The sequence below is a fragment of the Populus trichocarpa genome, chromosome 14 (genome assembly GCF_000002775.5).
Source record: "Populus trichocarpa isolate Nisqually-1 chromosome 14, P.trichocarpa_v4.1, whole genome shotgun sequence".
Lineage (NCBI taxonomy): Eukaryota > Viridiplantae > Streptophyta > Magnoliopsida > Malpighiales > Salicaceae > Populus > Populus trichocarpa.
Window position 1 is genome coordinate 5,121,414 of NC_037298.2, and position 16,739 is coordinate 5,138,152.

Sequence of the window (16,739 nt, forward strand, 5' to 3'; positions counted from 1 at the left end):
CAATATTACTTTTAAATATCTTTCAATGTTTCACTATCTCAATATTCAATATATAATAAATTTTGAATTCATGATTGAATTTTAAAAAAAAAAACATTAATAATATTTGGATAATTTTTATTGTGTTTAAAATAAAATTTAATTTAACCCGCAGCATCCTATTTATGAACTAAGGAATGAAAAATATAATTTCTGAAATTTCTATTAGTGGATTCCTTCTCTATAACAGTAAAAAAAAAAAAAAAATCAATGCTTTCACCATAAAGACCATTGACTTTTCCTAAATGGTTTTTCACTAAAGCCGTTCGCTGCTGATAATAAAAGTTGCCAATGAGTTAATTGACACTAGTTCACTGCAAACTAGGAGAAGCTAGGACGTAAAGTTGCCCTCTTTTGCAAAACAAAAGATAGATGGGCTAATTCAGCACTCCTGAGACCCTGAAAAGATTAAAGCAATGCCAATGTGCATCCACTGTAGATCCTGATCAGTCTGCAAGTGAGAGCAAGTGAGAGGGTCAGCTACAAGAGAAGGAAAAATTAATGGATGCTCCGAAAGAAAGTGAAAAGATTGGGAAGTGTGACTCACCTAATTCACATCAATGACCTAAAACTTCTCTTAATTAAAATTAGCAGGAGAAAAACTATCAGATGATGTAGATATGGGTATGGAAGGTATGGTGGAACTGGCCTAGTCCTACCGTTGTATTAACCTTCTATGTTAAAAGCGTATTCCAGGCGTTTTTCTACAGACTTCATTTCTTCTGGAGTTTCAAGCTTCTTGGATTTCGGAGGAGAAAGGAAAAGCTGCTTCTTGTTTAATAGATCCACATCATCATCATCATCATCTTTGTCAGATGAGCAAGAACCTAGCGACCGGAGGCCATTATCATCTTTGTCAGATGAGCCAGCTTGTCTCAAAGTAATAGAACTTCTCTTCCTTATAATCGATGGCGTGCTTTTGAAACTCCTTGCTTTGCTTCTCAGTCTGGATTCTGGACTGCTACAACTAGGAGACACTCTATTGCGGCTTATTGGAGTGGAGAAGGAACCTGGACCTCCTACTGTGCGGATGTAGCAATCTGAACCGGGAAAACTACCGGTTTCCAGGAAGACATTCAAATCCTTTGGCTGGAGTGACTCGTAGCACAAGCCACGATGTAATTTATCCGTAGTGTTAGGCCCTCCTGCCCCTCTATTTTTCTCATGTTCATCTGTCATTATAAGAGAATAATGATGATTAGTTCAGTTAATTGATTTAGATTTTGTGATTGTAAAACGCCTCACACTACATACATTACCCTGTAGCTGAGGCACATTCGCCTCGAGATACTTTTAGAGGTAATGTTCATAGTAACTCTAGATTACATGCTCAAAAATGAGAGAGGGGGAAGAAACTTTACCCATTGTTTCATCATAACCATGTGCACTGAATGGAGTACTCAGAGAGAGATCCAAAGACGGAGAAAGTGCTTCAGAAGGCAATGAATTGATAGTATTTGTAGTCTCATGAGTCCTTTCCTGTGAATATGGAGACCTCATGAGACTACCGAAAGAAATATCACAGATTTTCCCAGGCTGGTTAACAGAGGAATGGTCTGTTGACTCAGATGTGTATGCACTACTGGCACTTTCTCTGCAATCTTGGCTGGACAGAACACATGTATCAGTAGCTTTAGTACCTATAGTTCTACCTGTGGACTTTGCTGAATCGTTCCACTCTTTACAAATTTCATTATCTGACGTCTTCAATTGGCCCTCCCTTCTACCAACATTTCCAAGAACCAAATCCAGTGAACAAGGTTCCACGTTTGAGCACAAGTTCACACCCCGATCATTTCTTTGCTTGCCCACCTCTAGCTTCTTGCCATCTGCTTTTGTCTTGTAACTATAAAAGTCCAAACCACGAGCTGGATATGATTCTATTCTCTTCCTCACTGAGCAGTTCCAATGATTTTTTATTGAATTTTCAGTCCTGGTATTTTCCAATAGACACAAAACAAAGTGATTTTCCACATGCATAAACAGAAAGTCGTCTGTTTTTTAGTATTGGCACCGACTTTTCTTCTACAAAAGCTCTAGAGATACCTTCCATGCAGAAGCTTTGCGATCTCAGCCCACTTGTTACCATATGCTCCGTGGGCTTTGATGAGAATTGCTTCCTCCTCTTTGGTCCATGGAGTTCTATTAATATCTGGATTTAAATGGTTGTGCCACCTGAAAAAAAATTGTGTGATGACTTGGTTCTCAAATAATAATATTCCCAAATAAATAAGCAGCATTGGCATAACCCAAAATCCATTTATGCGGAGTGAAATGTGTCCAAGTACCTTTCTCGGCATTGCTTGCCTATGCGGCCTGTCAAGTGTTTTGCTACTTGAGACCATTTCTTGTTTCCATGTTTTTCAACAAGCTCTCGAATGAGATCATCTTCCTGTTGATCCAATAAAGTAAATATGAGTCGTTGTCACAGATCATACAGAAACAAAACAACCTCCTTTGTTGATATGAAGGATCAATACAACAACAGCCAAGTCTCCATCCCAGACTGGTTGGTGTTGGCTACATGAAGGACAAAAAAAAAAATCACCTCTTTTTTCCAGGGTCCTTTAACAAGTTTAGGGTCAAGAACCTTCTGCCATCGATGCAGGCACTGAACATCTGTTCTATCAGGAACACATTCAGCTGCAAGAGATATCAACTTCATCGGAATAATACACTAGCAATGTCAGCTAGAAAACAGAACTGAAATGAGCTCGAACTCAGCTGGAAGAGAGATTGAAGACCAGCACTGGCAATCTCAACCAGAAAACAGAAACTTGTGAGCTAATGAAGATCACAACCTTCATTGGCTCTTGCAAAGACAAAAGGCATTAATTCAAGCATAAAGAAAAAGCAGGCCAGTTCACCACTAATCAGATACAGGAAAGTAAAAACTGAGTATAAGATATTGAAGGAGCATACCGATCTTCTTCCAATTTTTGCTATTGTACCTTTTGACTGCATCAGCTAATATTTTATCCTAAGAAAACAAGTGCAAGGTCATTTGTCCATGTGAAAATTGAATTCTAAATACCTTACTAACAGCACAAGCACAACTCCTGGGTCTTTACGTTAAAGTTCCTTTTTTCTTTCCTCAATCCGAGTACAATTTCATCCCAAAACAACAAACAGCCATTCACATGTACAAATCGACATCTATTTGCAATTTGTAGACTAGAAGCATCTTCAATTCAATGCCATAAATTGAGTTATCTAAGTACCATGGAATATTTTACAGGGAAAAAAGGCCACAGAAGCTATTTTGAAATCGAACACAAAAACCTCTAACACTAACCTCCTCCCCTGTCCATTTTTTTGATCGTCTTGTAGGACCAGTCATCCTCCTAAAACACAAGAGAAACTAACATCATTCAAATATACATTTCATTGACAGAGAGAGAGAGAGAGAGCTGGTATAATCACAGCTGAAATTCATAAATCTGATTTCTTTTATCTGCTAGAGGAATTAAATTCAAACTGCAAAAAGATCAAAGAGATACTGATATTTACAACATAAATAAACAAAAAAGAGATAGATAATCGAAGATTGACAAACCCTTGTTGATTTTGAATCGCATTGCGAATGCCACCATGGGGCACCAAACCAGTCCAGTAAACTAAACCCTTTGTCTTTGAATTAGAATTGATCTCCTTAACTTCTTCAACCATGATCTCTCTCACACGCTAAATTAACAAAAACAAAGTAAAAGCAAGCCACCCTTTAGGAAAAAAAAAATCTTCGATCTTTAACAATGTGTTGATGAAAAGAAAAAAAAAACTCTCTAAATTAAATTCTTAAAACCCCTAAAAAATTTAAGACTTTTCCTTCAAAGATTGATCAACTTCAACACTGCTACATAACTGTAATCCAGTTTTTTTTTAATTAAAAAAAAAACAGAGATTACTAGGAAGCACATTAAACGGTAACATTAAAACTTAGGAGGGTTTTAAGGAAACTATCAAGAATAAACAGAAGTTTTCTTGTTTGTAAAAAAGAAAAACGTCTACTTGTTTTTTTTATAAACGCGTAACGGCTAAAAAAGGATAAGCAGGAAAAAAAAATTCTTTTGATAAGGGTGAGAGAAAAATTAAACCAAATAGGCAAAAGAGTGATCAGGTTGTTCTAGAGAGATAAAGAGGGAGAAGGGATTGATCATTGACGTCAAAGATAAAATTTTGCAAAGAGAGAAATTCGCGGGAAAAGAGAAGGATAGTACTTGTAGTGTTGAGTGTTCATAACATGACACGAGAAATAGGCAGAGAAAGAAGAAGAGATACGATACAGAACAAACGGTTTGTTTGTTACAAACTTCAAAACGTTAGTTCATTTTTACGAGGACTCAGTCAAGTATAATAATTATTAAAAAATATTTAAAAATAATAATTTTAAATAAAAAAAATTAAATTTTAAATAAAAATTTTGACCGCCAAACACCTCTATATCTAGATTAGGATGTTATTGAGTCTGGTTAAATATGAATTAATTCTTAATGTGGTCCCTAAATAAAATTTTTATCAGTTGGATCTCTGAAGTATCTATTTATTTTCAACTGGTTCCTTAATCTGAAATATTTCTTTTTTTAATTTAAAAAAGGGCATTGTTTTATTAGATAATACATGGAAACTGAGACAAAAAAGTATTAACAAATGTGGAAAGGGGGACTGAATTGAAGAGTGTTTGATACTTTAGAGACTTGATGCAGAATAGTTTTTGTTTGGGGACCTGGTTGGGAATTGGTAGGTGATTGGATGACTGATTAGAGGTATAGCTAAGTGTGTGTGATAATAAAATTATAATATGTGATAAAATATAATAATTTAATAAAAATAATATTATATCATGATCTGTTTGTTTCTGCGTTTCAAAAGTTTTTTTGAAAAAATTTGAAATTCTTTTATTTTTTTGTTTACTTCAAATTAATATGTTTTTAGTGTTTTCAAATCATTTTAATGCGTTGATGTCAAAAATAATTTTTAAATGAAATAAAAAAATATTATTTTGATGCATTTTAGTATGAAAAATTATTTAAAAAGCAACCACAACCATATTTACACGTGTAACATCTTACACGTAAGCATGAAAAGGATGTATTCTTGAAATTAAAAGGAACTTGGTTTTCCATGGTGGTGTGTGTTTTTAATTGTGTTAGGGTGTGTTTTAATAATGAATTTAATTTTAAAAAATATTAAATTATTTTTTTTATTGATTTTAATATGCTTGTATTAGAAATAAAAAAAAATATTTTAAAAAATTAATTCCATGTGTTTTCAAACAAAATAAAAAAGAAAAAAACATTGCATTACAATATTAAAATGCATATAGAAAGTAAGCCTTTTCAAAAAAATATTTTTACTCTAGAAATTTTTCCTTTTTTTATTATCCATATTTATCCTTTTATTTAAATTTCAGACTGGAAGGAGTAATTTGTGCTCTCATGAATCTTCTCTGATTGGAGGGTATTTATTTATTTATTTGTACTCGAAATTGCAATAGCCGTTACAATTTACAAGCGTAAATATTGGACTGTAAATGACTGGAGACCAGTTGGTGAGGTGGACTTTTCTCTCGGAATTTTTCTGATGAGAGTGGTGGGCTTTAGGCCTAATTCCCTTACTTGGGCTAAAAGCCTTATTTACCATTGCCTTTCAAAAGCCTGATTAATTACTGCAGCCAGCGTAAACTGGGGAGGAGAGGAGGACCATCAGTATTAACTATTAACTCTCACCTACTGTGAAAATGAATTCACAGTAGACGAGGCCCGAGGGATTGTGCAATATGGAATTGGGCCGGGCTTGATGACCGGCCAGAGCTACACTGTGGTTTTTCGTACCAGAATCTTTTTTAACTTCAAAAAAATTCAGTTAGCGAGGAATTATCGTATAATTTCTTAACTCAATTTCTTATCTAAATCAGTTTTAAATCAAATCATGGAAGTTACTTCTGCATGAACTAACCTATTTGACTGATTCATATGTAACATGGATGATAAAAAAAATATGATTTATTTTTTTACAAAAAATTAAATGATATTTTTTAAAAAAATATCAAGATGATAACATGTTAGATCAATTCAGTTTTACAAATTAACTCATTAAATTTACGATCCAAGTCACGGACTCGACAAGGTTTACTAACTTTGTTTTTTAAAACAAATATTTTATTTAATTGTACGACAATAAAAATAGACACTTATATAATTAAACATCAATCAAATATCGAAATATTTGTTTGAGACCGTGATAACTTCATACAAAACAAACCTAAATAAATCACGACAATGATTCAAAATCAACCAGTGTTGGAGTAATGGAGTTAAAAAAAAATTAAAAATACAATGTTAAATAATAAAATTAAAAAAAATAAAACCGTCTAAACACGCGGTCTAAATAGCCCGACCTTTAAATGAAAAAAGTGTTTATGAAAACCCTATTTTCAAAATGAGAAAAAACGATATAGCGTTGTGAGAGTTTATGTTCTCTGCTATAGCAGGATTGTGCCATAATTAACCAGGTCGATGGGTTATCTCACACACACACCAAAAAAAAAAAATTGAGTGCAGGTTAAGAGCTACAGCATCTTAACACGCCATGGGAAAATGAGATCAGCATGACTTATAGGCAAAAGATGATGCAGCTGCCTCAGTTTCAAATTTTCAATTGAAATGTCTTGCGGGTCACGTCAACACAATAAGAAAATATCCTCAAAATTCCTGCTTGAGGAAGAAAATATCCACGAAAAAAAAAGACCCTCGAGGAAGAAAGCTAACACAGACAGACGAGCAGATGATTCGATTCAAATTCCAAATATCGAGGATTCAGTTGCCTGTTCTGTAAACACAAAGTGCTAAGCATCAAAAGGATCTCCTTAGCCTTTAAATAATTATTTCGGCATCAATAACTGGAGTTTTCAAATCGATTAAGTCAATCTCATATCACCGTCCCTACAGTTGGGTATATGGTAACTGACATGATGATCAAGGGGAGCCAATTCCATTCGTAACACCATTGAATCTGTTCAAAGCCTCTATATTTTCCCCTTCAAATGAACCTTGAGAGGTAGTGGTGTATTTTAATAGCGGCAAAGTTTTTTTTGTTTAAAAATATATTAAAATAATATTTTTTATTTTTAAAAATATATTTTTAACATTAAAAAGTTAAAATGATGAGAAAATATATAAAAAATTAATTTCAAATAAAAATAAAAACATAAAAAAAATAATTAAAAAACAAGCAGGTTCTAAATAAAAGTAGCACTTTAATACACTGTATTTGGCAATATTGTGATGAACAGAATAACAGTCATAGCACATATCGCCCATCGCCCATTCCAAGACTTCATGGGAACTACAGCAACTGGGAATGAGAACGCATGTTTACAGTTCAAAAGATGTTACAGACTATAATAAAGCGTCCAGGTCATCAAACCAAATGCGAGTATTTTGTGCATTGTACAGACTGTTTTGTTGGATCTCCCAGGTCCAACCTTCAACCCTTCATTTTTCCGCATTTCTTCACCAGACTGCCAGTCTTATTTTCACCCTAAGAATTGCTAGAATGTATTTCATAATGTGTCAACAGGATCTTTTGATCCTTGGGTGGCTGCGGGAATAGCCAGCCCAAGCTCCTGACATAGCTCTTCGTCTGGTTGCAGACTCCCTGGAATTGCACCGAAAGCTCTTCTTGATGTTTCAGAACCAAGAGCCACATAGTGCAGATATGCTGATACATCCTCCATTCGTGTATTTAAAGATGTGGAAGCAAAGTTCTTTAAAAGACTTTTTGCTGGTTTCCTTGCAAATACCTGGTCCAGATCAGCAACCCTCAGAAACCGTTCTGTTGCAGCCTCCCATGACAGCTCGTGTCTCTGTGCACCAGTCAGCTCAGCAGGTTCTTCAGTTAAAGCCCTGCTTGTGGCCTCGACAAATCCTTTGCTGTTATCATAAGTCCAGCAGTTTACAAACTGCTTGAAGAATTCATTCGATGGGTGATTAGCACACACAACAATTTTGCCCATTGCCAATGCTTCTGCCGTCGTCGTGCAAACAACGTCTGTGGTGCTTGGATTCAGGAACACTTTATAACTGGTGGAACACCAAGAAAGAGGATATTGATAAAAGTTCCCCATAAGAAAAAAAAAACAATACAAGAGGTGGAATAATTCCGGATTGGATTACAGTTGCAATTTGCAGAAAATAACCACATTTGTTCAGCCATTATTTGCTGCCAACTGGGTGAATGTTTTATTTTTCAATATGATACGAAAAGACTTATCAAACTTATAAATTAGTTGTAGTAGCACATACAGCAAGAATCTTACTCGTGGAATACAGGATCTGCATGATCACGCCCAGGATATACTCTGACTACCAGATCCAATTTTTTAGCAGCTGCCTGGACTTGGTCGGAGTCTTCTCCACTGCCATATAAATCTACCTCAAGCCCAATTAGCTCTTTTTGATTGTCTTGAAGAAGTTTAATAAGCTCCTTGTAGCCTTTGCTCCACACCATTTTTCCAATGTAGTAGGCACCTTTAGTGAAGGCCTGATTCCCATTCCCACTTTGTTGTAGCTCTATCTTTTTCTTGCCAATCTCAAGGAACTTAGGATTCACTCCATGAACATTGCAGATTATGGAATTAGGATAATCCTGGGTAGCGGCAGACAATCTAATTACCTGTAAGCACATCACAAGTGTACCCTGGTCAGCAACCAATTATATTAAGATTGTACCAACAAAATAAGGAATCCACACCAAAAGACAACTCTCTTTCAAGAGATGTTTCTTTGCCATGTAGAGCAATGATGAATGAACACAGGGCCAACAGGACATTGCTTGATCCCCAAAGCAATTTCATTCATTATGGTGCCACTTTATTTAAAATATGTTTGAAAAATGATTAAAGATACAAGGGTTTACAGCTAACTTTCTTTCCTTTCTTCCCTTTTTTTTGCATTCCATGGATACTGATAGTTGAATGTCATTAGCCACTTTTCCTCATTCACATCAGGCCAATATAGATGTTTGTTGTAGTACAATTCAAACAAGCACATGGCAATCTGATTGTAAATCAGGACACAGCAATCAGAAATTAACAAAGACTAGGATTACTTGAGTAACTGCGAAATAATTGATTTGCTGCTCCAACAAACATAGAAGAATATAACTTGACAAAAGGTTAGCTATCAATCATAAATCAGGCTTAAAAAGTAAATATTCCTTGTACTTTGATTCAATGTTTTGAGATCACTCGTGTATTTCCATCGATCGTGTTTCAATGAGGGATGATGGTACTGGTTGGAAGCCATACCAAATCCACTAGAAAACCACTCAAAGCACATCTTTTACACGAAATGATGCCAAAAACAAATCATAATGCAAGAAAGTATGAGCATAGAAATCTTTGAAAGAATTCTCAATTCAAGTATTAACAATATTTTAACAGAAAGGACAACATAGAATCATTCAAACATGAAGAAGCATACCTTGTGGCAGTAGATTTCAACAACCCAACTATTAATATATTTAACAACCACTGCTTTAACCCGTCCATGCTTCTCTCTCTTGATATATTCCAGATAATTGGTGTGTATAATTCCTATGACAAGGCGGAATTTAGTTTTCCATCTCTTCCCATGATGAAACCACGTGAGATGCTCAGGCTCCTCAAGGACCGCAACATCAGCATCTTCATCCGGTATGACTTCCGAGATATCTCCTACGGAAAGAATGCTTCTTTTATCTACAGCAAACTGCAAGACAAACAAAAAGCATCAAACTTTACGCCCATCTCCAACTAATAATAAACACATCATATATGATGAATTGATTGATGATTACCTTGGCGGGGTAGAATTGTATGCTAAAAGCAGGTGAAAATGAAATCCTCTCCTGAAGCCATTGATGGACATACACTTGTTGCTCAGAAGGTGAAGTGAAGGTGATATTATTGGGGTAAACTAATTTCTGATGCTGCAATGACAACCACGGAATCACCAAAGTGACCTTTCTACTCCCATCTTTCGCAAGAAACGCAGCACGAAACAGAGGGTTTACGGCAGTTCCAGTCATCCATGGAAGACTGGCCGTTGTAAAAATTGCAATATGCTGCTTCTTGTTATCCATTTATTAATAACAGCTCTCAACTTGGACAAATTGATTTCTTTTCTCAAACAAACAATAGGTAATAAAAATAATTAGGGGAAAGACATAAAATCTACGGAATTAATAATCAAGAAAGACAGCAAAGTTTAACGTAAGAACAACCGGTTGCAGAAAACGAAGATCTAACAATAGTAACCCATTACCTCTGGGATATTCTTCGGACAGCTAAACGGTAAATTAGAAACGACGAAGGTGTAAGAAGATTCGTGTTTGGCTGGCTTAGAGATAAGCTTTTGGGTCCCTCTCCTCCCTGTCTCCTCCGGTCCCTCATTTTTTGTCTTCTTTTTCTTTTTCTTTTTTCCCATAAGGCAGATCCAACTTGGTCCCTGTATTCTCACCTTTAATTAATGCGGTTTCTGTTATTTTATTGGTCCCTTTACTCGAGAACATTTCTTGATGTTATCCCCAATCCAATCTCCATCCAATTCAACATTTAATTATTGAGATGTGATCAGGCATGTGGTAGATTCATGTTCACCTTTTTTACACGTGGTTAGGAATTAACAGAAAACGTAAAAGTGGTTGGACGGAGAGATCACGTTCGCTAATTTTCTAGATTAGAGGGACCAAATAGGTTAAGAAAAGGAGTATAGGGCTCTTCATGAGTAAACTTGTTAGTATAGGGACCAAATAAATACGATCAATCCACGTCGTTGAACTCCTTTGGTGAGAGCCATGTTTAAAGGTGCTTGTTAATTGCTTGAAGCATTGATTAACAAAAACTAAAAACGCTAGAGGCCGCCACGGTTGATATTATAATGGAAATACAGGATTGAAATTTAAAATTCAGAGAAAATACATTGCTAATTACGAAAAAAAAAATTGATTTAAAAGTTTATTTTATTTATTTTAAAAATTTTAATTAAAAAAATTGTTGAAAAATTATGAAATAAAAATAAAATGGTTGGTTGTTATAATTTTGATAACAAAAATAATCAAACTTAGTGTAAACAGATTCTATTAAATGAGAAAATTTAATTGAGGTGATTTTTCCATTCAAACATACTTGAAAAAGGAGTTGAGTTCCGTCTAATGTTTCTGGTTCAATTAATTTTTATTTTTTTGGACGAGTTTGGGTTTTTTTGAAAATGCTTTTATGATATTAGTTATATGTTTTTGGGTGAAAATAAGTTGAATTCAACCCAAAAAGTTTACTTTATAATTTTTTAACCACCACAATGATAGCTAAATTATGAGCTAGTCAATGGCGTTGTTTACCTCATTAAGTAACACGTTGTTTGTTTCTTTTTTTTATATATAGAAAAAGAAAATTAAAAAGTAAATAACATGTGTTTATATCTTATAAATGGTTGAATCAAGTCCACGCATCTAGGTTTTTTTTAAGGTGCTGATACACTAGGCCACTTAAATCTATGTGCCTAGCTTGACCTATTTTTTTTATAAAAAAAACTTCAACCTTGTGTTTTTGATGATTTTTTTTATTTTTTAATATTATATCAATTTTGAATTTTTTTTTATTTTTGTATCATGTAAAAAAATGTTATTAAACTCATTGATATTCACAACACAAGTCATAAGTTTAGCAAGTTAACCAGAATTAATTAAATATGTTATACTGTCTTAATGTTTATAAAAAAAATATAATTTTTTTTTAAGTTAAATTTTTTATTAGTTCTTCAGATCATTTTTTAAACATGTATGACTAATTTTTTTTTGTTGTTGAATGTTTGAATTATATTAAGTTAATTTTTATTTAATTTAATTTAAACCCCCAATAAGAAATTAAGTGAGAAGTTTTCAATTTTTTCTAGCTAAATCAGATTTAATTACAACATCAAAGAATTTTCGAAAGCTAGAATATTTTTTTTATATTTAAAAACTTTTAGGCCACAGAATACGCCAAGTAAACTAGTGAGTAGTAAATAATTAAAAAAACTGTGAAGGAACAGAAAAGCATGGACTGGTAGATTTGCCTAACTATAAACCCTTCGAAATATTCAAACACCAAAACCCTGACAGCAGACCTCAGATTTTAGCATCTGGGCTCTCAAGGTTTGCAATAATTACCAGGTAAAGCAAGAAATCACAATCTTTCCACTCCCATAGACTTACTTAAGCCTTTACTTTCTACCATTCATATGATCATAAAAGCTCACATGGCACCAATTTAGCTACTTGCTTAAAAAACGAGAGTGATTTCTGATTGTGAACAATATTGTAATAAAAAAAAATTGATGTTTACATTTTAGGTTTGTTTCTTCTAGCATTCACAACAGTAGATTAGCTTTAATTTTCGTTATGTGATATTCTGGGATCAATCAAATGCTGTTATTGAATTAATGTTGCAGATGGAGGTTTAATGTTGATGTTTTGTGTGTTTAGAGAGCTTGAAGAGTGCTGATGGGACATGCTGATGGTCTATCAGAACCCGGGTCATCAAGCAATCACCTAATTGCCTATCCTGAATCGGTGTTGGATGTTGAGGACGAAGAAGAACAGATACTGTATGTAGCTTCCTTTGAAGAACTTGCGGGAAATCATGTTAAATATGACACCATTATATGGGTTTCTATATCTTTGTTGCTGGTTTTAGCTTGGGGGATTGGCATTATTCTGTTGCTATGTTTGCCCATAAGACGATGCCTGCTTCAAAAGGATATTTCCTCGCGCAAACTATATGTTACAGCTAATGAAATAGTTTACAAGGTAATCATGTGTGTGTAGTGAATACTTTTCTCTCGCCAATTACAAGAGAGAACTGGCAGCGTAGATCCAATTCTTATATTGTCATTATTATTTTTCTTGTTTGAAGTTTTCAAGACCTTCGATTCTCTTTTGGCGTGTTACAACAATTGAGAAGCGCACTCCACTTTCCTCGGTGATTGATATCATCATTGAGCAAGGTATTGATGCAAAACCAGTTGATTCTAGTTGTGATTCATTTGCGTTGCTACTTTTTTGTTCACTGTTCCATTTGCTAGATTTATGTGTTACATGTACGATAGTCTAGGTTAGATGTATGTATGTCTTTTCTCTAAACATCTGTTTCCCAAGCATATGGCCTAAAGAGAAGAAATGGCTATGCAGTTTTTTTCCAGCCAGGCTACGTGATTGGTTTTACTGCTGTTCAGACAGCTACTGTAGTATTGGTTACTGTCAAGCTTTCTTGTAAAAAATTTTGGCTTGCTACAAGGGAACCTTTGAGGAAAAGTGGGGGAACAATAGGCTGCTAGTTAATCGCTGTAAATTTGCATATTTTTTTCTTTTTGGATGATGTCATGAATTTTATATGCTTCTTCTCAAGTGAAAGATGAATGTTTTAATCAATACTCTGTGTGCAAAACAAGCCCTCTTGAATGAATTCTTCAAAACGACTGGTGATATTAACATGTTCTGATTTTCATAGGTTGCTTGCAGTCTGTTTATGGACTCCATACAGTTAGAGTTGAAAGCATTGCTCATGGAAAAGCTGCACCTGTCGATGAATTACAGGTTCAAGGTGTTGCTGATCCTGGAGTTTTGAGGAAGGTTTTACAAACTTGATTGTTTACTTTATTTTCTTATTTCAATGTGAATGTTGTTGTTTTTTTAACAAGATGAGCTGGATAATAGTTGGTTGTAAACAATGCATTTCTTGCAGGTGATAATAACTGAAGCTTCAAAGAATGCACAGGATTTTGGGAAAGGTTGCAAACCTACTCTCACTGGTGAAGAGGAGAGGCTGTCTAGAGGGGGATCATTGAGTGAGGGACCAGTTATCTTTAAATCACCATCCAAAAGCTGGAAGGTAATTTAAACTGCAAGCTTTTTCTATGTATTCTCTGAATTTGTTTCCAACTCTTTATTTATGAATGCTTACACTTCCTCTTACTCACTTCAAGTTGAGATGTGTATCCTTTGAAATGTTCGTACTCTAATAACTTCAATCTCACTTTAGTAACAAGTTGAGGCTTTTATGTCTTGTTCAAGTTGAATTATTCAATTTGTAACAGCCTAAATCGTTATGGATTAAGTTTTTATATTGGCGAATGAACCTTGGATGCTATGGTTCTTACACGCTTTAAGGTGTGAGTCAATTTAGTGCTGTGCCAGTTCTGTCCTCCATTCAAACTGTGTAACTTAAACTGGTTCTGCTTGCAAGACATTGAGGTGCTGTGACTTCTACTTCCCTTACAAAAGTGGAGTCCAATTTATTAGGATATATAGTCTGAACTCTCAGAAGAATGGATGGTTGGTCCAGATGCTTTACTACATTCATCAAATTGATTTGCTTAAGACTAAGAGATGCCGCCTATCCTTTTCAGATTACAGGCTCACCGCGCTACACTTCTCTGGAGCATAGAGGTTTAATACAAGGGGAAGTGCTGCTAAATAAACTCGAAGAAGTCAGTAAATCAGTAAAGGTATGGACCCTGTACTTTCTTCATGTGGTCTTGTCCAATGCAGATAAACAAGATAGTTTCATGTATTTTTTAATCTTAAAATGTTTTCATGTGTTCAACCTTGAATAAAGTGGCAAGCCTTCCCTGAAACACTTCACTTTCTTGGAACTTTCAGTCCAAATGATTTTATGAGTTGTCCATTTTTACAAGTAATACATGCTTTCAAATAACCTAGCACACGCATATCTCAAGGCGACAATGGTTGCTTCTGCTTGTGTTAATTTATTTCTGTAAAAGTGTCCCTGATTTGCCTATTTTTATTTTTATCATGCCAGAAAATTGAGTCGCATATTAAGAAGTCCCAGGCTTCCCCAGAAAGCCGTTGAAGTGGAGCAAGGCCCTTTTGGATTGGATCATCAAATCAGACGCTTCCATTAGAGAAACTTCATAACTAACCCCCACACCCCCCCGCCCTTGCAGAAAGAAATGGTCGTTGCTTGGAGAGCAACAGCCGGGTCCGGATCTGATCTATCTACTCGGCAATTCATCCGGTGACTTCACGGGGTCGCCAAAGAAGCCCCGCCAACCATCGTTGGACTCTTTGTATGAATAATTCAGTTGGGTTATTGTTTTCAATGCTCTTCGAACTTCAGCCAGTTATTGGCTTTTGCTTCCATTTCGGGAAGCTTTCATGTGAACACAACTATTGTTTGAACAATTGCATTGTTCACTGTTTACAATGATTCTAATTTGTTGCGTGAAAACTACCAGCACTCGTTTCAGCTTTTATGTTTGGAACTCCTTTTTTTAGAATTTCAAACAAATAAAATAAATTGAATTTTATCTCTTTTAAAATTAAAATTTTAACTTGCTTATTAATTAAATTTAAATTAAACAATTTATCCATATTCATGATTAGTCTACATTTTGGCCATTCATATTGATTTAAGTTCTTGATGCAAGGCCAAAGCTCCCCTATTCTGGTTATGATCCAAATACCAAAGCTAACAAGACTAGCTTTCTTCAGCATGTTTCCTATTTTGTTAAAAGTATATTTCAGTTCTTAGATCTGAAGAGATGAATTTGATGGTGGAGCCGAATCCAGACTGACGATTTTCCAACGGAGGAACGGGTTTCAGCATTCAACAGTCAGTATTAGTAGAACCCTTTTAGCTGATTAGGGAAAAACAAGGTGCTCAGAATCATGAATATGTTCTCATAGAGTTTTCCTGACAGGAAAAATCTCTGAAGTCTGACATGTGAATTCATTCATGGCTCATCATAGCAACAGAAAAGTGGGATTAACATTAATTTCTTACAAATATTTTAAAAATCTCTTCCAAATTGGAGATCAGAAATTGGTAAAAAGGTTTCGGTCACGGTTAAATCAGAAACACGGACCAAAGTTTATCTCATCATATCTCCCAGTGAATCGCATTGAGATTACTGAACAAAAAAAACACACAGAGAGAGCGAGGAAAACATGAAATTAAAAAAAAAGGAGGGACAAAATGGAATCATCAGAGACTTAAATACAAGTAATCACGAAATCAATCGATCATTTTGTTGCAGTTTTTCTTCATCCCATGATCATCATTTTGCCCCTCTTGGGTTTAAAAACCACAACAGATTCAACAATACAAAAACCCATAGTTTTCTACATGAAAAAACAGAAACATCACAGCAAAAGAGAGACACGACAGAAAAAACACCGAGAAATAGAGAGGGATTGTGAAGCTTGGCTGGGGAAAGGAAGAGACGGGCTCTCCCTGAAGCGAGTGTGGATTATATAGGAGGAGGCAAGAAGTTGAGGAAACCCTAATTCAGTATTTCAGTGTGCTGCAGTTTTGCGACTCGTTGGCGTTTACTTGAACCGTTGGATTGTCCTGTAAAATATTCATATCGACGGTCTTGCTCTTCTCTCCTTTATTTTCCTTTATTTTATTTTTCCTCTCCTGCAAAGTTTACTCCTTTAACTCAATTTCTCTACCTGGCGGCAAATAAATAATACCAGAGGAATTCTACGAATAGTAAGTGTTTTTTTTTTTAAACAACTAATATAACAACATAATTTTTTTAAGAAATGCTAGGAATTGCAACAATTTTGTTTTTAGGAATAGTAACAATTTGGGAATTTTTCCAATGTTTCGTGAGTATTCATCGCTTTTTCTTGTTAATTAAAATCAATATGCATGT

At 34.8% G+C, this 16,739-nt stretch overlaps 3 protein-coding genes and 3 non-coding genes across 6 annotated transcripts; 1 reads left to right on the top strand and 5 right to left on the bottom strand.

The window, feature by feature from the left end:
* Positions 1-273: 273 nt before the first annotated feature.
* Positions 274-4,316, bottom strand: LOC7464914 (transcription factor MYB3R-2). Its single transcript, XM_002320742.4, has 9 exons — positions 3,596-4,316; positions 3,335-3,383; positions 2,962-3,019; positions 2,588-2,682; positions 2,328-2,431; positions 2,086-2,214; positions 1,401-1,972; positions 587-1,211; positions 274-490 (listed from the first exon to the last, which is right to left on the bottom strand). The coding sequence occupies exons 1-8, from the start codon at positions 3,706-3,708 to the stop codon at positions 706-708; spliced, it is 1,626 nt and encodes a 541-aa protein (XP_002320778.4). The 5' UTR covers positions 3,709-4,316; the 3' UTR covers positions 274-490; positions 587-705.
* Positions 4,317-7,258: 2,942 nt separating this feature from the next.
* LOC7464915 (digalactosyldiacylglycerol synthase 2, chloroplastic) lies at positions 7,259-10,509 on the bottom strand. The gene is made up of 5 exons (XM_002320743.4): positions 10,344-10,509; positions 9,877-10,198; positions 9,522-9,788; positions 8,357-8,712; positions 7,259-8,120 (listed from the first exon to the last, which is right to left on the bottom strand). The coding sequence occupies exons 2-5, from the start codon at positions 10,159-10,161 to the stop codon at positions 7,601-7,603; spliced, it is 1,428 nt and encodes a 475-aa protein (XP_002320779.4). The 5' UTR covers positions 10,162-10,198; positions 10,344-10,509; the 3' UTR covers positions 7,259-7,600.
* Positions 10,510-12,072: 1,563 nt separating this feature from the next.
* Positions 12,073-15,307, top strand: LOC7464916 (uncharacterized). The gene is made up of 7 exons (XM_024584772.2): positions 12,073-12,231; positions 12,544-12,867; positions 12,974-13,064; positions 13,568-13,689; positions 13,802-13,948; positions 14,466-14,564; positions 14,879-15,307. Exons 2-7 carry the CDS (start codon positions 12,562-12,564, stop codon positions 14,927-14,929), a joined length of 816 nt encoding a protein of 271 aa, XP_024440540.1. The 5' UTR covers positions 12,073-12,231; positions 12,544-12,561; the 3' UTR covers positions 14,930-15,307.
* Positions 15,308-15,732: 425 nt separating this feature from the next.
* Positions 15,733-15,834, bottom strand: LOC112324204 (small nucleolar RNA R64/Z200 family). The gene has a single exon (XR_002977952.1). It is a non-coding gene; the product is annotated as a small nucleolar RNA R64/Z200 family (small nucleolar RNA).
* A 56-nt stretch (positions 15,835-15,890) lies between these two features.
* Positions 15,891-15,967, bottom strand: LOC112324196 (small nucleolar RNA SNORD18). The gene has a single exon (XR_002977944.1). It is a non-coding gene; the product is annotated as a small nucleolar RNA SNORD18 (small nucleolar RNA).
* A 91-nt stretch (positions 15,968-16,058) lies between these two features.
* Positions 16,059-16,135, bottom strand: LOC112324202 (small nucleolar RNA Z199). Its single transcript, XR_002977950.1, has one exon. It is a non-coding gene; the product is annotated as a small nucleolar RNA Z199 (small nucleolar RNA).
* Positions 16,136-16,739: the final 604 nt, after the last annotated feature.

Bases quoted from the DNA above. Each gene is read 5' to 3' on its own strand.
- LOC7464914 (XM_002320742.4), bottom strand. From the start codon at position 3,708: ATGGTTGAAGAAGTTAAGGAGATCAATTCTAATTCAAAGACAAAGGGT. The intron at 2,215-2,327 runs GTACTTGGACAC...ATTTTTTTTCAG, and splicing joins GGCAAGCAATGCCGAGAAAG to GTGGCACAACCATTTAAATC. The intron at 1,212-1,400 runs GTAAAGTTTCTT...TTATAATGACAG, and splicing joins TGGTTATGATGAAACAATGG to ATGAACATGAGAAAAATAGA.
- LOC7464915 (XM_002320743.4), bottom strand. From the start codon at position 10,161: ATGGATAACAAGAAGCAGCATATTGCAATTTTTACAACGGCCAGTCTT. The intron at 8,713-9,521 runs GTATGCTTCTTC...ATGTGCTTACAG, and splicing joins TTGAAATCTACTGCCACAAG to GTAATTAGATTGTCTGCCGC. The intron at 8,121-8,356 runs GTAAGATTCTTG...GTGTTCCACCAG, and splicing joins GCAGATCCTGTATTCCACGA to TTATAAAGTGTTCCTGAATC.
- LOC7464916 (XM_024584772.2), top strand. From the start codon at position 12,562: ATGGGACATGCTGATGGTCTATCAGAACCCGGGTCATCAAGCAATCAC. The intron at 13,065-13,567 runs GTATTGATGCAA...TGATTTTCATAG, and splicing joins TGATATCATCATTGAGCAAG to GTTGCTTGCAGTCTGTTTAT. The intron at 13,690-13,801 runs GTTTTACAAACT...CATTTCTTGCAG, and splicing joins ATCCTGGAGTTTTGAGGAAG to GTGATAATAACTGAAGCTTC.